This window comes from Pseudopipra pipra, chromosome 3 (assembly GCF_036250125.1).
Source record: "Pseudopipra pipra isolate bDixPip1 chromosome 3, bDixPip1.hap1, whole genome shotgun sequence".
In the NCBI taxonomy this organism is placed as follows: domain Eukaryota; kingdom Metazoa; phylum Chordata; class Aves; order Passeriformes; family Pipridae; genus Pseudopipra; species Pseudopipra pipra.
In genome coordinates, this window is record NC_087551.1 from 43,316,776 (window position 1) to 43,339,959 (window position 23,184).

Below are 23,184 nucleotides of genomic sequence, written 5' to 3' on the forward strand. Positions count from 1 at the left end.
GAAATGTTAATGAATAACCATTCCTGCATTTCAAATTTTGCAGGGCTGTGGGAAGGATCAGTGCATGACAAAATAGTTAATGTTCACCCACTTTCTGGCACATGAAATCTGTTACTACAACTAATCCCTTACAGAGAAAAGAAAACGGAAAACAAACTGGCGCTGGCTGGTTCTACTATGCCTTTTTTTTTTTTTTGTAGAGAAACTGTGAGATGCATATACATGGGAGAGGAATAGAGAAGTTTCAGTGGAGAATGCCAGAAGACATGGACTCCTTCTGGTAGGCAAGGCTGGTGGCTTTAATTGTATATATTGTCTTGGATTCTCACCTTCAGAAAAAAATGCCAGTTTGATCTCACACAGTATTTACTACCCATATTTACATCCTATTGCCCAGGGCCCAGGGAAGACAAAAAACCAGCATTTTCCTTTCATTTTCTGATCTGAAAACCTATATGGCTTAAAAGACTTCTTAAATGATAGACCTCCATTTATCCTTGAAAATTTTTGAAAAGCAAAAATCAGGTGTTCTAACCTGTAGCACTGCCCAAAAATAGCCTCAAAAAGAAAACTCACTTTTAGGTGAAGGTCTTCCTCAAATGCAAAAACATTAAAGAATAAGAATTTGGTTTGTAGCTCTGAAGTCCCATATGATCCCCACTTCCCTACAAAGTAAGCCACTAAATTAATTAGGCTTTGCTATACAGCAATTTAATCTGAACTACATAGCTCTTTCTTCCAGTCCACTGAAAACGTACAAGATGCACAGACAGAAACCAGCACTCGTCAAGGGAAACCCAAATAGCACAGAGAAGATCCTTAGCAAAGTAAAGGATCGGAACTGAAGAAGATGGGACAGGAATAGTTTGCACCAGCAGGAATCTGCTCTGCATCTGCAAACTAATTTATGAAGAAAAGTTGATACACCATACATGGACCAGATGCGCTCATGTACTGTAAAGCAAAAACAAGCTCTTCTGGGGATGTTCCAACATTTCTACACAAGATTTCACAGTGCACAAAAATCAATTCATGTGAATGAAAATCCTTTTTAGCTGCAATCTCTCCGCATGGTTTGAAAGTGCTACTGTGAACAAGGTTTTCAAAGGCCACCCAACAAGCAATGCTCAGCTAGATCTTCTTTGCAGGGTGGCACATGAATAGCACATTTCAGTTTCAACAGATTGAAAAAGCATTACCACAGCAATAAGACTGAGACCTTAGTGCAATTTTCTCAATAAACACATTTCTTGACAATTATTATTCTTGTGCAAAAGGTACATACTACTTTTGAGATAAGATTTTTTTTGTGTGATATCACAGCAATTAATAAGGGACAATCTGGATACTTATGTTTTGTAAAACAATAATTTGTTTGAATAAGAAACTTTTTAAATTCAAAGAACTCATTCTCTTAAACTGAGTAAGGAAATGGGGAGCTGATGAGCCTCTGGCAAATTCAAAAAGTCCTCAGCAAGTAGTGTGGTAAATGTGATGAACATCCACCTAATTATTAAAATGTTTGCAAAACTTCTTTTTTCAGAGATGTTCAATTTCTCCAAAAGTGATCTGAAAACAAATGAGAAAAAAGTTTCATGAGAAGACAAAATTAGAGACACATATAAAAAAAGCTGATGAAATCAAAAGAAAACTTGATTTCTTTATACACATCCTAAGAAAAGAGATAAGAAAGTGAACGTCAGCCTGGAGTGCTATTTTGAATTACCAAACACTGCCACCATGTGTTCACTTCAAAGGCCATCAGGCTGCTTCAAAACAGCTAGATGGGAATTATTAAAAGATAAAGTAAATCAAATTTGTTGCTCTACTTCTTACGTAAACATTTCTGTATTATGCAATAGTGATGACAACCCCAACAAGGTTTTAATTACTTTTAGCCAGTGGTGTCACATTTGTATAAGAACACATGGTTCTGTTTCTAACCCCTCCTATCATCATTGTGGAGAGCACCAACTAGAGAATGACAGAAAGAACATAAAGGGCAAGCTTTGTTTCCACACACAGATGCCTACCATAATAGATGTTTCACTGTATTTGTGCAGTGACTGCCTCAGTAAACCTCTAGTTGGTCTTGATGCTTCCTAGAAGGTACCAAAAATCATAATGTTCACACAACTACAATTTAATTACTTCAGAGATTGCCTTTTCTTCAAATATTTATGCATACTGAATAAAACCGTTCACATGATGATGGAGACAATGGATTCAGAGAACTTCCTACCTTTACTTGAAAACTATATCCATGCTAGAAAACTATATCCATGCCAATTTGAATTAATAGCATTCTATTTGTTACTATTTAATAAAATCTCCCACCTGAAAACTCTCCTTGAGATGGAAGGCAGGCAGAGGAACTACATCTCATTACTGAAAAGCTAAAATGATTAGAGATGCTCCTCTTCTTTAAATGGGACAGTCAAAAACATGCAAAGGAATTCCAATGAATTCCCATAGCCAAGAAGATGAATACCTGATTTCTTTCCACATTTTCCAAACTTCTGTTATAAATTCTTTGAGTTGGGATGCCTAACTAGCTTTTAAGATCAGGAAGTATTAGAAAAAAATTCTCAGTTATTTTTAACTAATACACACACACATATAAATTGGTTAATTGAACTCAGAACTTACAGGAATCATCACTCCCTCATCAGCATTATCCAGTAAAATAAAATATTTTAACAACTTTCCTCAGAGTATGCTGGATATTCCATGTCTATGTCTGTATAGATTCACTGAGGGAATACCTCAAGGAAAACACAGACCTCAGGGAGCAAGGCTGACAATTAAAGCAGATCCAAGTAACACTTGGATGAAATGCCACACTTGCAAGAAAACATTCTTTGGTACAATTCTAGATATTTGAAATTTCCAGAATTTTGAAAAAAGACTGAACAACTATTTGAATGCCTAATGGATGACTATGCAGTTTTGGACAGCTCAGATCCTGAATTAATTTCCTTTAGGACAACAAAATCAGAACACTTGCATTTAAATGTGATGTGTTTTGTCAGTGTTACTCATGCATAACACTGGATGTCTTAGGTTATTCCAAGCTTGTTTTGCTCTCAGCAATACTCTCTGAGTGTTCACAGTTAAGACTCTTTCTAATAACTTAAAAGTGATTCCAAAGAGATGGCAAAGATGAGTAACTGAAGTGGAAAAGTAAGTAACTGATAAAGGACAAACCCAATGACCTCTATCATATCTCCTGCCATTTGTTCTTCAATGTGCATTGTAGGATATACACTTATTCTACAGCTGTATTCCACAAGTCTTTTAGCAGCAGGAAGAATTCATAAGCCATAAGCCCTACTGGCAAATGACAACATTAGGTCAGAATAAATAACTGGATTGTCCCAGCCTGTTCAAGATTTGTTTAACAATAGATGGCAGCAGTGTTCCCATAAGAGAGCTTCAGAGGTAGGAAAACAAACCGGAAAAGCATCTTTGACAAAATTGCCAGAAGTCCATGTTTCTTACTGCGGACTTAGAGCAGCAAATCACATCTATGGCACTAATTACAAAAGAAGAAACTGTCAATGTGCTGTATCTTAGGTAAAAGTATATGAAGAGAACAGCATGCAAGATAATTTTAGTGAAGTTTAAATATAGGAGCAAAAGGAGAGCTTATGTTGTTGAAAATATACATCTATAGTTTGTTCAGTACATGAACACACTTCCAAAAGGAGAAAGCATATCAGCCATTTATGTACTTCTAAAACACGACTGTGTTTTAGTTTCTTGATCTCTTTCATACAGTCAATATGTAAATCCTAAATAATTTTTGCCTTACAATACTTATCACCCACCCCCTTACAATACTTACCACCATCAAAGCAAGTGTCATCATAAATGTCACTACGAAGTCACACCTAGCTGAAGTTAACATATCTGAGCAAAGTCAAAAAGTGTATAAGCCTCCAAAAATATCATTAACATTTGCCAACTGAGGTTTTTAAAAAAGCTGAAATTTTAGACAAATATTCTCTAGAGAGTACCCCCTGGTTTTACTCTCCATAGGAGAAAGTAAATGGATAGACACTGGTGGTCTTCTGTGAATCTGTTCTTTGAAATTCTATTCTTTGGTGATGAAAAAGGGGGAGAATTTATTTTAAAAAACCAAATTATTCAAATGAATGTTGTGTGCAACAAGAGGATAACTTTCTGAACCACAATGAATATGTGTCTGTGAGCATGTGCACATGAGTGTTCATCCACTGACTAACTAAATATGTATTGGGAATGAGTAGGTGAAATTAAACAAAATAAACACATGTTGTGCTAAAGGTATTCCACCTTGTATCCTTTAAATTACGGTATATCAACAACTGGTTATTGTGTTATCAGCTCTACCTCAACGCAAGATCTGACACTGTTTAGAACTAATACCAACAACCACAGGTGCCAACGAGCGCTATTCTATGCTCATCGCTTCCTAACCTGTTGAACACAGCATCTGACATAAATTCCAGTGTATTGCAAAGTAAAAAATTACTTTTTGAATTTAAAAATCTCAGATCTTTTATTCACACTCTTTACTTAGCTATTTTTCAATACAATAGAAAACTACAAAAGAAGCCCCAATGTACAAAACACAAAACATATTTACAGTAGAACTTGCATTATCCTGATTTAGTTCACAGTAAATCTTTTTCAGTGCATTCAGTAAACAATTCATTCTATGAAAGCTTGATCATTCATCTCCAGTCTCAACAGCTACCTTCTAATAAAAAGACTATATTTTGCATCCAAATTTTGACAATGTCTGATGAAGTCTGTCTTTGAATTAGACTTGACAAACACGAGGACTCCAGAACTCTTTAGATATTACAATGTCCAAACAATCTTAAGCCCATTTAATTCATGCAGCCAGATGCATTAACATTAGCTTTCTGTCACTGATTTTTCTTATTTTTATCAAAGCCTTGTTTGTAAGTTCCATGGTTTCATCCCACTTGTTTTTCTCAGGGCTTGTGTATGTCACCAAGTTTTCAGTGTACTGCAAGATTAACTTCAAAAACCTATGAGAAATAACACCAAAGAAGAAAAGCTTTTAAAAGGATTTAAAAAGAAAAAAAAAAGAAAAATATCTCAATGCCTGATTTAAAGCTGCTAACGTCTTCAAATATCCAAATCTTCCTCAAGATGATCAATACATTCAGAGGTTTGTTCTACTTCTGGAAAAGAACCGCTCCCTCACTCTCACAGTAGGATGCAAAGATTTTCAGAACTGCAATTAACACTTCCATAGAAAGAATAGAGTGACAAAACGTGTGACAGAATTTTCCCCAAATGGTTTCCTTTCTTTTCTCAGTCAAATGTTTCACACTGTATATGATACCTAACCAGCTATTAATTGACACACAAAGAGAAAAATCATCAACATCTTAAATACAGCATTTATGTATTCTTATTTGAGCGTATGATTGTTTCCTATCTATAAAAATTAAAAATGTGAATAACTGGACCATATATTTTCAGCTGAGTTATTTAAGTTCTTAAGTGAACATTGTCTGAGGTATAATTATGACTAATTATGACTATTATATGACTAATTATGACTAATCCTATAGAGATAGAAAATCTCTATAGGATTTGTATTACAGATCAGAAAGGAATATGTACAATTCCTATTTTCATAAAGTAAGTTTAGATACTCACTTTAGATACTGCTGATAATCAAAAGGATTCTTCTTACAAACGGCATGAACACTGACTACTTCCACAGTAATCAATATTAAGATGAGTCGCAACACTGGAGATAAAAATTTAATGCTAGAAATAAAAAAACCAAAATAAAATAAACAAACTGAAACCAAATTAAAAAAAAAAATCACTAACATAGAAGAATTCTTCAGACTTCTGCACCAATCCTAAATAGCTGGATATTGCAGAGTGGGGAAAAAAAAAAGGACTATGAAATGTCCTTCAGGAAAAAGTGCAAATCCCAGAACAAGGAATGAAGACTGTAAATGATGAAACCTCCGAAAGAGGAAAAAAATGAAATTCATAAAGTTAAGATTCCAAAGAAAAACTCATGGGCATCCATTATTCCATAGATAATAAAGCAGATTTCAACTGATTTGCAAAATGTATCATCGGTTTCAGTTTAAGCTGTTTCTTAAATAATATGGTTAACATTTTTAGGAACATAACCTGGCCAATAATACAAAATCTACAGTTTTCCCGGTTTTTAAAGTAGATTCATAAAACCCAGGAAAGCACTTAGGAATAGGAACAAAACTTAATGAAATATTAAACAATCTACATATAGATATATCTATATATAAAGATGTTGATTCAGGTATAATTATAAAAAGCAGCAAACTAAAGTAGATAAAGTCTTCAAATCAGCTAAACTTATTGCATTCAGATAAATCTTGAATGTTTAATAAACAGGAAAAGCTAGCATCTACAAAAATACAATTTATCATTTAAATGATACTTAATTTGAAAGCTTGTAATTTACAGTGAAGTAATCTAGCAATGCTAAAAAATACCCACTGAATTATTCTCCAGTTTGAGATTTTCTTTTTAGTTCAACAGTGCTGCTCAACAGAAATCTAGTTTGACACTTAACTCTGAAATGGTTAATGAGAACATGCAAACACTGTTGACTTTAACCTTCTAAGTCAAACCACTGAAAGCCAGCAACAGTAGAGTGCAGCCACTCTCTCTCAGCCTAAGTAAAGGAAAACCATCAGCCAACCTGTTCAACATCCGTAGATAGTTATGCCTCTGACGAGAACGTAGAGTCTTGTTCACCCACTGTGTGTATCTCACCTCAGCGCCGGCAATAACTTGTTCGGACACTTGATGGCACTGCGTGCTTATTTTGCGGAGTATCACCACTATTTCCAGAACCGGTCGAGGAGAATAAAGCGTGCAAACACGTGTATCGCAAAGTTCAGTCAACAGCCTCCAAAACAGGAAGGGATTTTTAATGTCAATCTTTCGTTAGCTGGATTTAACATGAGATACATTTCATATTCAGTGTGGTTTGACTCATAATGTTTTAACTCAAAAAACCTGGAAACAAACTGCCCTTACCTCAATACTGAAAAAAAAGCAGGGGTAGTGATTGCATTCTTTATCACTTTACTGAATATAAATGCAAAACTGCTGGTGATGAATATGTTTCCCATTTCAGATCAAAGAAACAAAACCACAATAATGAAACTGACTGCCTGAAATGATATACTGAACACATCAAATCACAGCAGGGTTGTGGTTGGAGCCTCCCACCATAGTTCAACTCATAATGAATTAACATTCACCATAATAAAACTCACTGAAACAAATGGTATTAATTAGTACTTCCATTAGTGTGTGGTCCTTCTTCTGGGCAAAACAAGCAGCAGACTTAACATTTTGTAAAATGCAGGTGGTGAGACAATTTTTTTAATCAACACCACACAGATCATGCTTTGTTAAATCACACAAATATGTTCCTGCTGTCCTATTCTAATCTACTACCCTGATGTGTCACACATCACTTCAAACACTGTTTTTACAGAAGTGTTTGCTAATCTCCCTCATGCTCAAATCACCTCTGAAACAGCAACACATCAATGACCAATGAGGCAGAAAACTCCAAAATAAAGTTCATGACTTTAGTAATTAGGCTTCTTTTTCATAAATGAGAAAATTGAAGATTGGTGGGTGGGGAAAAAGCAGGCCCACACATTATGTAAGTAAAGCAACAGGTAAAATCCTCTTTGTACTATCCTGCTCATGCCTAATGGGTTTGATTAGGAGTGTTTTGTTCCAACATACTTATGCAGTCATGGGAGTCTTAAGGCTCCCTTAAGAGTGGAAATCAAAAGTCAAATTGTTTTGAACATTATTCTAAATAGACATAATTGGAACTAACATACCTCCAAGTCTGACACCATGTATTACAACATATCTTCTATTTCTGAATCTTGATATTAAAGCATGTAAAAACATAATTATTTAGTAGTGTATGACCATTTTGAATGCCACACACAGCTGTGACATCAAATACATTAAAATGAATTTCTGGTGCAATTTTAGCACACAAAACAGATTAAAACCAACCTAATCTAGTCAGTACATAAGCATTTTAATTATTTTGCTTTCCCAGCCTGAAAGAAAAATAGTTATTTTTTCATGTTAATTTCAAAGTAAAATCTCTACTGTAATTCCCAAATCTACAACGTCCCATCTTAATTTTCAAGATGATGCTCAGCTGCGATTCTAAGATTTTCAGATTAAATCAGCAACAACAATAGAAAAGTGCATACAACATTTCAAGCATTGCTCTGAAAACAGGGAAGTGAGTAACTCAGGTCTGAGACTTCTCATGTATGTAGAAGCTGAGAGCAGGAACCAGGAGGCAAACTCACCTCTCTGTTAGGACACTATTGATTGGATCGTCTGAACTACAGCAGTTCTGGGGCATATATTGCACCAACTGAGATGTAATTTCAGATATCATCAAAATTAAAGTACTAGCTTCAGCGTTTTCTTCCAAACTTAAAAAAAGAAAACAATTAACATTTGAGGTGATAAAAGTGTAGTACTTATTATTTCTCAAATAGCATAGATCAAGATGTAGATTTTTTTTATAGCAGTGTATTTAACTCTCACTCTCTGATATTATGGTTCTTTTCCCTCCATTTTATAAGCATGATTTTATTTCTCCAACTAAATACAACCTTTTCTCAGTCTCAGCAATCTTCAGAACCCCTCTTAATCCTCCCTTCATCAAAATCCTGCAGTATCTGAATATGTGATAGATGCATTGTATTTTCATTTCTCAGCTCTAAACAAGTACAATTTCCTCCAGTCATATTATTAATGACTTCCTCCTTTTCAAATAACAAGAGAACGTTACACTCTTTTTCTAACTAATATCTTTTAAAGTCTTCCACTATTTTGGTTACCAAGTCCTTTTCAAAATAAGGCATTATTTTCTGTTTTACATTTGGTGACCATTTCTTCAGAAACAGAATATGGAGCCACTAACACCTCTGTGTTTCAGGTATCTTCTCACTCCCTTCAAATTAGCACATTATTTATAGCTTTTACAGTACTTGTACTGATGTGCACAGCACAGATTAAGCTAAAGAGAACAAAGGGGTCTTCTCACAACCTCTCTGGCATCTACAATCTTTCTAGTAAAATATATGGAGAGACATTTCACAATCTCAAACCCCATTCTTCATAACTATTTTGAGAACTATCTTATATAGCATATATATACCCTTTAATTGTTTGAACTTGTTCCTCAGACACTGTTGGCAATCCGGACCATAAGTGAATGCTCTTCATACATTCCAGCACCTTAAAAACACATAACAAAAAATGGTTTGTAAAGTGTAGCCTTTGACAGACAGGCCAATCCATTTCACTTTGCTTAATGGCAATTTTAGAAAAAAACTAAGTAATCATAATTGTGTAAGCCAACTTCAATTGTTAAGGTCTATGTTAGGGCAGAAAGTCTTGATCACACTTCCATGCTAAAACATTATCTGAATAAACTAGTTTACTATTCTTTCTACATTTCTTTTAATGTAAAAAGTTAACTAACATGACTTTTATAACACACTGTTTGAACACTGTGGAAAAGTAAAAGTACTAAGTATGTCTACTGTACACCCAAATCAAGAGAGGAACATCCTAAAACAGTTCATTAAACTGACTGGCAGAAAACTACCATGACAATGGAAAGCAGATTTTGCTACAATGACAGAATTTTAGTCAGCTAGTTTTCATACAATAAAAACCTTAGCAATAGCCTAATCCAAAATTCCTGGAAACATGACCAACCAGTGGTTCTGACATAAGAAAGCATAAGAAAATTAAAAAAACTACAGAACAGCAAACATTCAGGTAAGAGTAAACCTATTCAGTGATCTAGAACACATACACAGTATCAACTGCATCAATAGGAGTGTGCATAGTTATATCTCATTTTAGCAACTGTAATTTCCTTTAATTTTAAGAGATACAGCAAAAAACAATTAAAAAATATGTAAGATTTTAACTGTTTTTAGGACAAACAAAGCACGAAGAAAACAATTAGACTAATTTTAATGATTCACATTTTAAAGACTGAAATGATTTCATAGATGTGGACACCTACCTGTTTCTTGAGACGGGAAATTGGATGAAATCGAGATTGGTAGCAACTTGCACAGTTCATCAGTGGTTTTATGACCGTGTGTTCCTGATTTACAAAATCACAGACAACACACAATAATCATACACAGATCTAGACTTATACCTCATTTTATGCAAGCCACCTATAGCACTGATGTCAGTAAAGACTTCCAAATACGTGAGGGCTGAAAGAAGTAATCAGCACAGTGAGTGGTTAAAGCTTAATTTCACACATTTTACCTATGAAACCTGACAGCAGCTGACAGAAAAGCAACCAAGTATTCTCATAATGCAGCAGCATGCAATACTTCTTGAGAAACTAAAAAGAGCTGCAACTAATGAATGAAAGCTTTATCTCACGGTTTGCTGTATGGTACTGAAAGAAGTAATCCCAAATATAAACAGGAAACAGGGGAGAGCAAATACAACAATCACTAATGTTGACAAACATATTGCTAGACAAAAAGTGTTTACAAATTCACAGTATAAGTATGGATACAAACAACATTAGCAAGCCACCATTATTTACAATGTCTTGGAAAATCTCAGTAACTACATACCTCAGTGGGTGAGCTACAGCAGTTGTGCATACCTTTTGGATAACTCAGCAGATAAACAGGCTAGGTATCAATACAATTTTACAAAATTAAGTGGAATCACTATAATTTATGGATTAACCACATGAATAAGGACTGGTTAAGCCAACAAATTAAGGCACAGGAAGAAAGGGTAATCTTTTGGAAAACTTTCTGTAATTATTTCACTATAAAACTAGGCAAAAACATATTTTCACAATTTTTTACTTGGATGAATACTTCATTTCCACAAAAAGCAGCTCTCAAGAAAGATTCAGTCAAACTCTCTAAAAACATATTTGGTATCCAAAGTAACAAAAAAAAAAATATCTTCTGAGAACATAATACTAATCCCTACCTTAAGAGAAAACATATTCTCATCTGAGAATCTGCAGAGAAGAGTAATTGCAAATGCAACTATCTGATTAGCTACTTCTCTGGGAAATGCTTCCAGATTGATTTCTCCATGGCTTAAACGATCTCTTACACGTGGACCCTCCTGGTGGTTCAAGAAATCCCAAAGAAATTCCTGTGGAAACATACATCAAGTGTACAGAATTCTATTCTATGTGTATGCACACAGAATTGAATATATTCAGTGTACAGAATATCCCTGACAGACAGGTATGTGATCATGTCTGTAGGAAAGGGGCTTTCAGATATTCAGAAAAAAAACAATGCAAACTATACTCGTAACAAAAAAAAAAGTGCAACTCATCCATCTTGGTAGCTTCTGAGGAAATTCAAAACTAACATACATGCTGAATTCGGAGAGCTAACAACAGACTTCTGTCGTGGGTTGACCCTAGCCAGGTTCCAAACACCCACGAAAATTACTAAGAGCTAGGAGAGGTCACACAGGCAAGACAGATTCAGTGTGAGGATAGCACTAAAATTTATTACTAACAGGATAGGAGCTAAAGAGTGAGAGATAAAACAGATTTAAACACACTTTTCAACCACCCCTCCTTCCTTCCATATTCTCCCTCCTCCTCCTGCATCAGTGCAGGAAGAGAAGTCCACCTAAACCTATAAGGCAACAGGTCTTCCAAGTCAGCTGCACTTGTGAGTCACCCTTCTCCACTCACAGGGCAACAGGTCTTCCATATCTGCTACACTTGTGAGTTACCCTTAGATGGGCTGCAGCGGACAGCCTGCTCCACCAAGGTCTTTCTCCATGGGCTACAGGGGCTAAAGCTCTGAGTCATTCCCCTGTCCCATGGGTCCCTCCCACGGGAAATAGTCTTTGGTGGACTTCACCCACATGGATCCACCCCCCCCTCGGGCTGCAGGTCTTGGGATGCAGAAGTCTCTACACCCTGATGGTTTTTTCATAGAACGCAGTCCTTGATGCAGAATACTGTACCGGCGTGGGTTCCCCACAGGGGTCAGTAGTCCTACCCAGAAGACACTGCTCCAGCGTGGGCTTCCCTCTCCACGGGCCACAGATCTTCCGAAGGACCCCACTACCCCTGGGCCTCCCACGAGGGTAGCAGTCCTCCATTTTCATGCATCCACTTGTTCCATCATGGGTTCAGCTGGCCCGGTGCGGTTCCAGCGCTGTGCCTGCCCCGGGGCAGCTGCTGTGCAGCCCCAGGCCATGGCTGCTACTCCAGCTTGGCCTGGCTCTGCTCCAGTGCCACACCTGCCCTGGGCTGAGGCCACTGGGCCTGGGCCTGGAGGCTTCCCTCTGCCACCCCCCTGGCTCCAATTTCTTCTGCGCAACAACCTTTTTTCTTAAATATGTTATCACAGAGGTGCAACAATTGTCTCTCCCTTGGCCAAAGAGCAGGAAGTCCTTCCTGCAGCCAGCTGTCATTGGCTCCACGGGGGGTGGGGGGGAGGAAACTTCTAGCAGCTTCTAACAGAAATCACCCCATGTAGCTCCCCATCCCCCCCGCTGAGAAACACCAGCCACAGAAAACCAAAGAACTTCCTTCAACTTTGTGCCCCAAGCCCTCCACACTCCACTGCCTCTGGTAACAGGACAGTAACCTCAGATCTCTAAAGATCTCTAAATTCAACACCCCTAGTTTTCCTGTTCATGATCTGTTTGGGTAGTGAGATGCAGAATGTGCTTCGCAGGTTTGAGCCACATTTTTGTGCCATCTGCCCAGATAGTAGAAGATGTGTCCCAGAAGCAATTAGAAATAAGTTTGAAATTTTCCTGTATGAGGCATCAGTTCTTCTTCTGCTCCATTCAGCTGAACTTCAGAAGTCTAAAGAAAAGTATCTCCGAGACATCTACACTTCAGAAGGAAAGGTAGTCCTATATCCTAACCCAATATAGCTTGTGAGACACTACCTTGCATCCTTCCCAATGAAAAAGGCTAACAAGCTTCTGGTTCTAAGGTGCTGGATACAAGCTATATGTAATAAATAAATGTTAGGCATGGTCATGAAGACATTACTAAACTAAAAAAAAAAACAACAAATGAAAACAACAAGAAAAAAAAAACAAACAACCAAACCACAGAAAACTTTCAAAACACTTGCCATGGCAGGCTCTTCAAGAACTACAGGGAGCTGGTTGACTTCATCGTTATCCAAATGCTTTGCTAGCATCTAGAAGAAAAGTAATTTGAACAGAAACTTACTATATTATTGAAAGCCAAATAATCAAAGAAGAAACATAACTAAAGTAATTAGTTTTCCTAATTGAATGCAATTCCTTCTGCCACTCTAGTATCAAGGTCCCTAATTACTACTGACAATTTGAGATAACTCAAACAACTTGTAAAATTGAGGATTTCTGCTTGCAATATTTATTCGTATTTATTTTGAATAACTGAACCTAGGAAAAATGACAGAATGTTTCTTTCTAAGGAGTGAAGAATTTCAAGCTAAAAACATTTAGAAGAAAATATTCCGTTTATTACAATGTGTATTAATTTTGATATTTTCAGGAGGATTAAAAATTTAAAATGTTTACTGTCCATCATTTTTTATGTTGAAAAAAGCTAGAAATAATGTCTTATCCAACACAAGAAAGTGCACTCAAGACTCTAGTAATGGGAAACATGCATGTGCTTAAATTCTGACGTTGATATATATTAAATTAAAAAAAAAAATAAATCACAGTACCTCATCGAAAGTGGTGTAGAAAGCAGAAGACTAGAACAAAAGACAATATTATTTTATTTTCAAACAAAATCAAATAACTAGACATGTATATCAAACTTTTATTTATTCATTTGCATGAGATACCAGAGGTGCATGAATAGCAAAAAAAAGCCCCCTTACAAATGAAGGGACTTTTGGATTTTGTGCTGAGTTTTTTTACAATAAATATATCATGGCTTACTTTCCACCCTAAACTACTGTTTCTGAACACTAACCTTCAGTTCTTTTTACTGGCAGACATTTAAAAAAAATTAAAGGCATTCGTGAATCTCAACTGGAAATTTGTAAATAATTTTCCATAATTGACTGAAATTTTTTTTGGTAAATCTGTAAATGTTTATAGACACTATTCTTCAAGAATAACTATTTTGCAAATATTGTAAGCACTAAATCATAATTGACTTTAGACAGAAATTTTACCTCAGCTGTTAGTAAACGATTTGGACATTTATTAGTTGTAGTGAAGAGCAATCTGAGTCCAACTTCCAGCTGAGGAAGTAAGAGAATCACACTGTCAGCATACCTGAAAAATTAACAGAGATATCCAGGTTTTTCTCCATCCAGCCATTTCAGACTTAAAGTCTCAGGCCAAACGACCTGGACCAAAATTCCCTGGTAATGCACTTTGTAAACAAACAATAAATGACTACCTGTGCCAAACATAAACTGATCACTGAATACTAGCTCAGAGGCTAGAATAACTTACTGAAAGGTGAAGCATGGGAGAGAAAAACAAAACAATACACTTTTTTAAAAAATTCAAAATCTTAATATGCGGAGATTTATTTTGCTTGCTTTGTAAGTCTCTCCTTTGTTGCTACATCTCCAACAGTTCTCTTTAGGGTTCAAAATATAGTTTATAACCTTATTTGGCACAAAACAAAGGCATAAGTTGAGAAACTTTCTGAGGGATCACCATAACAATGCCTAATGATATGTTGGCATAAGTTAAGTAACAGACTTAGTAAAAAGCTTTGGAATCTGTGAATGCAGATTATAAATATAGAATATATTATTCTATACAGAATAAATTCTACTAAAAAATAATTTAAAAAGTTTGACTTACCTGCTTTGCTTGAAAGCTGTTAAAGCAGCAATCCAATATGGTAACATTGTTTTTAATACAAAACTGGACAGTTTTACAAGCTCTTCAGCTATGGAAAGTGTTTCATTATTGAGATCTACAAGTTAACAAAACAACATTGAAAAACTACATATAATCTCCAGTTTACTAATGCATTCTTAATATTTCACTGAAAATATAATACTATTTCAACATTTGTAAAGGGAGATTTAAAGTTATCCAATTTCTTTTACCTTTGCAGGTACAACAGTAGCCATATTTAGGATCAGAATTTGAGTATATAAGATTGCATTTGTGGTGATAATATAAAATTACAGAGTAAAAACAGTTAAAAAGTCATGTTTGCTTTTTATTGAGATTAAAACACTACACAGCAACTGGACCTAGATTCTGTGGAGTTGTTTTCCACCTACTTCAAATACTTTTAAAAAGTGTAATATAAATTAATCATTTCTATTCACTCAAAATCAGTACAGCAGCATATTTGAACATGAGCACATTGTTTCTACTTTATTAATTTTCTGTGTTGACATGTAGCATAGTAAATTAACACTTCATACTTCAGTGCTACCATGTAATGAAACTCATATATATGCATTCACATTATAAATGTCTTATCCAAAAGAAAGATTAAAATGGTAAGTGGGACTTGATTGCACTTAGCGTTTTTTCAAAGCAAATCAACAGCTGTAGCATTTATACTACAACATTATTGGGATGTTATCAGCTTGATTTGGTTCCCAAAAGCCCTGTCTCAGTTCCATGGATGGATGTTCCACTGGCAAACAGATTACATAGCACAAATCGACCATGATGACCACTGACACCAAGACTTCCCATATGCTGCTGTTGCCTTAAAAATAGTAGGAATAAACAAAATAAGGTCAGAAGACAGGGAGATGAGACAGTTTTAATCTGACTTCAAGTGCTTCCCTGAGAAAAGCATTAGTATACTGAAGATGTGTCATCATCCTTTACTGTGTTTCAGCACTATCTTCCCTGTAAGACTGAGGGCACTCCTGCTGGGACCCTTGCAGCTGGAACCCATTGTTTCTGGAAGAAGTTAGATTTTGTAAAGGCAAACTAGACGACCGTTAGATGAAATGAACTCTCATAATCAAAAAATGGAGTATACAGTTGAAGTCTTTTAGAAGCAGTCATGTTTCATGTTTCAACATATTACAATTATTTTAGAACACAGTATTTTTTGATTAAATAGTCAGCGCAACTGCCTGCCTATTAAAAAGCTGTCCTACAATCATGACTGATTCATCTAATGACAATATATATGGGTATCTTAGTTAAGATTTAATCTTGGAACTCTAGAAGATGCATTATTTTCAACAGCGCTTTTGGACAATCAAACAATAGTAAATATATAATAAAAAACTTGCTAATATTTGAATACTTGCCTGGAAATACATCAAGCTCCTCTAAGCTAACGAAGATCACATAAGGTCGATGTAGTAAAATGCATTTATTTTGCAGAAGATAAATCTGCAACAACTGACCCAACCCTGCAGTTAAAAAAAGCAGCATAGCACAATATCTAGGGAGAATAACATAATATATTAGAAAATCTTATACAAAGAAATCTTCTGTAAAGATCAACATTTCTGAGTTAGGGATAAAGGGATTTTTTCACTCTTTCAAAGAACACCCAAAACCTACACTCCCCACGTGAGCAGGGGCACTTAATAACTAATTATGTTCACAAGTAAGAAAAAAAATTAAAGACTAGAATCCGGAAAAAAGCATCGCTGTATTCTCTATTGGCTGCTGTTGCTCCTCCTTCTACCCTATTCCTGTGTCTTTTGTTCCAAGTTATTTCTCACTGCCTTGACAGAATTTCAAAAAAAAAGTTAAATTTTCTTACTTAACAGTACAAAAAACACTGATCCTAATAATGGCTGAAGTATTCTACAGAAATCCATTTCCAGAGAAGAAACAGCAGCAGGGGAAATCTGTCAGAATACTGACAGAGGCCTTTGGACAATTTATTTTTTTTTCCCCATGAGAGAAGTAAGTTTTACCATCCACTTTTCAAGAACTCGCAAGTCTGACTGTTAAGAAAATGAGATTTTTTTTTGGTAACTTACTTGGCAGGAATTTCTTGTGGGGATGCAAATCCATGCCACAAAACATTACGAAGATTCAGACCATATGGAGAGCCAATGAATATCCGCAGTACATTCATCTAATTAATAAACAAAATAATTACTGCATGAAGAAATATATTATTTATTTATTATCTTTCTTAATTTTATTATCTTTCCCTAACAGAAAACTACAGAAGTTATTGAAAAACTATAATATCTACTTTCAACATGACTGGCCACAGCTTGTCACAGTGACAGAAACTCACTATTTGCAATTCCCAGCATTCTCTGAAAGGAAATTGTTCATCTTATTTGTACAGGCTATAGAATATAATATGGGACAAACAAAACTAGTTATTGGACATTCCAAGCAGTTATGACAGGCAAAAAAATGAGATAAAGTATAGCTCTTACTTCTTGTAGTATAAGTCCACATAATTTAATGCAAATTAGCATAAAAAATAGAATTTGTATTCAAAGTTGTATTCCCAGATCACTATCAAACAAAATGGGAAACTGGTTTATTTTTCAATTGTAAGAATTTAAGTATTCCACATGCCATCAAAATTCAAGAAATAGTTTTTGTTACACTACTAGACTGGCTAACAACACAGGCTTCTGCAGTTCACACCCAATATTTTGTTCTAAGAAAGAATGTGCTCTTGTAAGACTGCATGTGGAAGATCCCCCTACTCTGTTTACACAAGAGTGCAAATATCATCAAATTTTTGTGGATTTTTTTTTTTTTTTTGCAAATTAGTTTCCTCTATTTTGAAAAATTCTGATATGGTAAATGTTATAAAGCATGTTACTACATTGGTGGTCAAGAGTAACACAGCTTATCAGAAACAGCCAGTGCATGATGTGAATTTTCAAATGGTGCAAGTCAGAATGAGGCAGATGAACTCTGCTCGTCACCTGCCAGGTATGTGAAATTTTACATATGTAGGTTTTTCATACAGAAAGGGAAATAAGAACTTATGATCTTGCCTTTAAAACTCTTTCTTTTACAATATTAATTTTTTCTTTGAATCATATAACCTCCAGACAGTAACATGTATAAAATGAAAATAAATCTACGATATACAGAATTTGCAACCTCTTCTTCAGTACAAGTAAAGGCTACGCTTGGACACCTGCCATTTGGCCGGAAGAAAACCAGCTCAATATTTATTACTTATTTCAAAAGTGTGCACTTACTACAGCTTGTCCAAAGATAACTGCTAGCTGCTTAGACGCAAGCAAGTCTCTTAGAAGGAAAGGGCAATCGTTACTCTTAAGTAAATATACCTATTAAAAAAAAAAAAAGCAAAACAGATAACATAATTAATTTAGTGTACTTCTTTGTATTTCAAACATATAACTTGACTATTTCACCCAGTAACCATTTTCATTATTGTAAAAACATCATCATCATTGGTCTACTCTGGCCTCCAATCAAGAGGTCTGGAGACACACCATCTATAACGCTGCTGCTTCCTTTGAGAACGCACACAGGATCACTCTCGAAGACAAAAGACAATGCAGAAAGAATCGTGTCTTGTCGATACCCCCTAAGGAGTTTTTCTGCTGTGCCTTTTGCAACCGGACTTGTCTATCTCGTATTGGCCTTTTTAGCCACCAGCACACTTGTAGCAAATGTGGGTAGAGCCCTTCCCAAATCTTCATTCGCAAAGCCTGGCCATGATGATGATGATGACAATGATTGTAAAAACACTAATCAAACGAAACACAGCAAGTCCTTAAAAAGGCTTTAAATTCTGTAATTTCATGACAAATTAAAATTTAGGCAACATATCAGAAAGGAGTGAATATCCTTCTTAATGTTTCCATAGTTAGGCTTTTCACAGTGCCTGTACATGTACTGCTCTTCTCTTCCAAAAAAAACCCAAACCACAAAAAAACAGTAAAGCCCAACAAGAACATAATTATGGGAATAAACTCTACCAAGGACACGATATTTCATTCTTACCCTAGAAATCTACAGGGTCTGTCAGTATTAAAGGAAGGAGACTTGTGGTTTGTCTTCTGATTCAGGCCGTTCCTTAAACTAGGTTTTATCCTTGTTGGGCAATCTCAGCATCTCTATTTTCAGCTGCTATCATGCCTTCTGTCCTTTGTATTCTCCCTGACAGTTTTTTCCAATTTTTGGTAATTTTTTGTTACTTTAAATTTACCAAGCCCCCTTCTTGGGCAAATTTGTCTGTGAGTTAGTCCATTGTTCTTTCTCTGTCATTTCCTTCTCTAGAGCTCCTCATAGATATTTAACAACCAGCTAGTTTAACTTATCTGTGCCTAATATAGCCCAGCAGCAAACACTCTTTGAATAGCCATTGCTCCCTTCTCCCCAGGAAAAAAGTTATTTAGCAGGCCATTTTTCCACCTGCATGCCACTCCTCAGAGAAGTTACTATACCATCAGATCTTTTGTGGAAGCTACGTTGCTCCCTGTTTCAGTTAAATAAATCAAAGTAGAAAAGACCTATTGATTAATCAAACTCTTTTCTTTTTTAATTAAATTGGTTAGTAACAGCACTCACACAAGCAATGCTACCAGCACAGGTGAAGGAGCCCCAGATGATGCTTCCCCAGCACAACTGGATCCAGAAAAGGACCTCTGTCTGACTCAAAATGCACCTGGACTATTAGTGTACTACTACAGTACAGGCTAATTTCACTTTTTCAATATACAATTAAATCCAAGAGCTCATTCCCATCTTATAAGAAGGCAAATCTGTAATAGACTCCAGATCTTGGCACTTACATCACCCAAGGCTCGCTCCAAGCATGATGTTAGTTTCATTAAGCCAAGAGCAACTTCTGTAGTTTGTGTACATTGTAAAACATCAAACACTTCAAGAAATACCTGTATGATTGAGGAGAGGAAGAATGTTGTGTTAAATATTCAGAAGGAAAAATCAAATTTTAAAAAGCACAGAGAAACCTAAATATTCCTCCGAGATAGTTGCTATACAAATGTAGAAAGAAAACTGTGCCAAGGAGATAAAAATATAGATGCCTGGAGAGAAATTTCCCTAGAGCACCTCTTGATACGTAGTGCCCTACATATATAAAAATTATCCACAATAACTTTATAAGGTAAAGCTAGGCACAATTATTAGAAAAACAAAATCCTATGATCTTATGTTAGAACAGGCCCAAAGCACCTCATGTTCTCTAATATAAAATATAATTACAAAGTCAGGGAAACTACAAGCAACCACATAACAGAGACAGACAATTAGTCACAAATTCTAAACATTTTGGTTCATGGATATCTCTTTTTTGTTCTTACAATAAACTTCCACAAAGGATTCGTGTGCCAAAATACAAACTGTTAACAGAAATTTCTATACCTCTGTGCAGTTTGTCCAGTGCAACCACGATGCATACTGAATTATGAATTGCTCCTTGGTCAGAGATTTGAAGTGCACATTAACAGACTCACATACAGGTCCTAATGATCGTATGCTTTTGATATAATCCACACTTTGATCTTAAATTGAAAAAGAGAAGGTGATTAGTGTACCAATCTTCCCAAAGGTCTAATATTTTAAAACTCATAAGGAATAAAACCTGCTAGAGCTTGCGTACATACTTAGCACAGAGAATTTTATCCAGACTTTTCTAGCACAATTAATACACTACAATTTACTGTCTAAAACACAGATATTGAAAAGTAAAACTGCAGTGCAAAATCAGGTAAGATTGAGCATCTTCTCCAAATAAAACAAAACAAAACCAACCAACCAAAATTAAAAAAAACAACAAAGCCTAAACGCAAGAAAATATGGAAGTAAATAGAATCGTTAATGTTCTGCTTTTGTTGAAATGGGAAGAATCTACTAGAATTTCTACAGAAATTCCACATAATCGAGTTGGAAGCTAGTGCAGGCTCAGCAGGCTCAGTCCAGTTGCACCACTTACACCCTTTAAGGAATGCAGATGGATATGGTACCTTACAGAGTGGTATCACTGATTCTTTTTGGTGGGACACTTTTTATTGGAAAATAAGTTCTTGTCATTTACTGAGAGATAGTCCTAGAGGCAGAAACATGTATCACTCTAACTACCTCTGGAAATTAATAACAGAGCTTGCATGATGCAATTTGGTAAATTAAAATTCAGTGAGTTCATCAGGGCATAAATGTTTTCTTTGGTTAAAAAACAACTATAAACTATTCTACATACAGAAGAGAAACCAAATGGTACTTCTGTACAAGCTAGAGTTGGGGAAACAAAACCAGAAGCAACAGTAGAAATACTGATGGCCCCTGAGTGTTTTAAGTTTACTGCAAAAGGAATATAAAGAACACAGAAGGCGGCAATTATGAGGTTGGAAAGAAGCAGGACTGAACCCTTATGTTACAGGCACATTAAACTGGGAACCAAGATGAAGGCAAAGTAGCAGCTACAGATTACACGAACCTTAGGAGCCAGCAAAAGCCAAATACCAAATGTGGATGAAAAATTTAAAGCTCTTTGTAGATATTAACTGTACATACTCTAAATCAGTAGCAAAGCTAATGCTGTACTGTAGCAAAATGTTGTAACTCAGCTAGAATTGCTATCATATTGTGTGGTACTGAAATTCTGCATCAGTCTTAAATGTATCATCACTACTACAGCAGGTAAACACCAACCTGATTCAAGGTAACACACATGCTCTGTAACAGCTTGCCAACACACTTCACCATTTCCAGATAAAATATTGTTAATATCATATGTGTCTTTCTTCTCAAATCCAAGTTTGCAAATTGCATAATGCACAGGCTGAGAAAGACAAGTAGTGACCGAGTCTGACAACGCCATCTAGAACAAACACACACAAACAAAAATAATTCTTGTATCAAGAAAGCATGAGACAAAGAAAATTATTAAAACATACCCATCAGCACAGATAGACAGTAATACGGCATCTGCAAACAAGCTGTTAAGGTTTGCAATACAAGTTTCATTATGCATATGATGAAAGGAACTCTCGACCAGAAACACCCTGGGAAAACTGAGGGGTAGAACTGCTCTATTTTCATAGTGCCAGGATGATTTCAGAGTGGCTATCTACTGAACCGATAACAAGATAGACTGAAGCAAAAGACCCCAGCTTATACATAAATGTTCTGTCTAATCTCTGATCTTGCAGAGAAACTGATGCTACTTCAAGTACAATCAAGAGCTCCAGTCCTTACGACCAGCAAAATCCTTGGAGGGGGGTAGGGGAGGAACATGTGAATTCCTCCCCATTGTAGCAATGTTAGCTACAATCTAAGCATTAATGTTATTTCCACGTTAATCTATATAGAAAGACAAACTGATTCAGAAGCACACTTTCAACTAAAAAATTTGCAAGAATATAACGCCCCATGCTAAAAATGAAGAAAATGCTTCTGATTTAGTAAACCAAAACCCCAAAAAGTCATGCTTTCTCATTAATGAAACAGACAAGAAATTGTTTGAAAATGAAATACCACAACAAATAAAAAAAATTGCATTAAATTAAAAACATTTTTTCTCTTTAATTAGGTGGCAGAATAGACCCTCATGATATGTAATTTCTGTATTCATGTCTTCAAGGGGAGATGAGATATTTATATGGGTATTGGCACGGAGCAAGGGTAACAGTTCCTATCGGGAATCCGTGTTAGCTGCCACCAGGAGTACCTCTCTTCTATTAAAAAAAAAAAAAAAAAAAATCTGAAACGTCGATAAAATATCATTCAGACCTTCACCTTGTCCTTCCCTCCCCCCTCCGTTTCACTGTCAGGGACAAGAGGCCAGAGCAAATCCTGCACTAACGCAGCCACCCTTTATTATTATTATTTATCTAAAACAGGCCGGGCGTGGGTCAGGGCTGTGATCTTTTGAGGTAGAGGTCATCAAGCCCCACGCTTGCACTGGCAGGAGCTGGGCAGGGCTGCCTCCTCCTCTCTCCTCCCCGCCGCGCCGCCTTCCGGCCGCAGCATTGCCCGAGGCCCAGAAGGGCCCGTCCGCAGCCCCGAGGGCGGCGGCCACCCCAGCCCCGAGCCCCCGATCCCGCTGCCGGAGCCGCCCCCGCCATGGCGCCGCTACCTCCGGTACCTCCGTTACCGCCGGCCCCGCCCGCGCTGCGTCACGCCCGGGCCGCGCGGGAAGGGCCCCGGGGCCGCTCGGCACCC

At 36.3% G+C, this 23,184-nt stretch overlaps 1 protein-coding gene across 5 annotated transcripts; it reads right to left on the reverse strand.

Annotated features, from left to right (window-relative positions):
- Window positions 1-689: 689 nt before the first annotated feature.
- Window positions 690-23,183, reverse strand: ERMARD (ER membrane associated RNA degradation). 5 transcript variants are annotated; one of them, XM_064648891.1, is made up of 18 exons: window positions 21,673-22,889; window positions 20,386-20,525; window positions 19,794-19,895; window positions 18,231-18,320; window positions 17,031-17,128; window positions 16,344-16,480; window positions 14,914-15,028; window positions 14,268-14,370; window positions 13,809-13,838; window positions 13,221-13,289; window positions 11,083-11,253; window positions 10,133-10,216; window positions 9,251-9,330; window positions 8,391-8,519; window positions 6,731-6,940; window positions 5,683-5,796; window positions 2,034-2,102; window positions 690-1,569 (listed from the first exon to the last, which is right to left on the reverse strand). In XM_064648891.1, the coding sequence occupies exons 1-17, from the start codon at window positions 21,839-21,841 to the stop codon at window positions 2,072-2,074; spliced, it is 1,872 nt and encodes a 623-aa protein (XP_064504961.1). In that variant the 5' UTR covers window positions 21,842-22,889; the 3' UTR covers window positions 690-1,569; window positions 2,034-2,071. The 5 variants fall into 5 exon arrangements, with proteins under 5 accessions (XP_064504961.1, XP_064504958.1, XP_064504957.1 ...); XM_064648888.1 differs by lacking the exons at window positions 690-1,569; window positions 2,034-2,102 and adding exons at window positions 4,517-5,042; window positions 23,108-23,183 and having other exon boundaries at window positions 21,673-21,841; XM_064648887.1 differs by lacking the exons at window positions 690-1,569; window positions 2,034-2,102 and adding exons at window positions 4,517-5,042; window positions 23,099-23,174 and having other exon boundaries at window positions 21,673-21,841.
- Between the last annotated feature and the right edge of the window lies 1 nt (window position 23,184).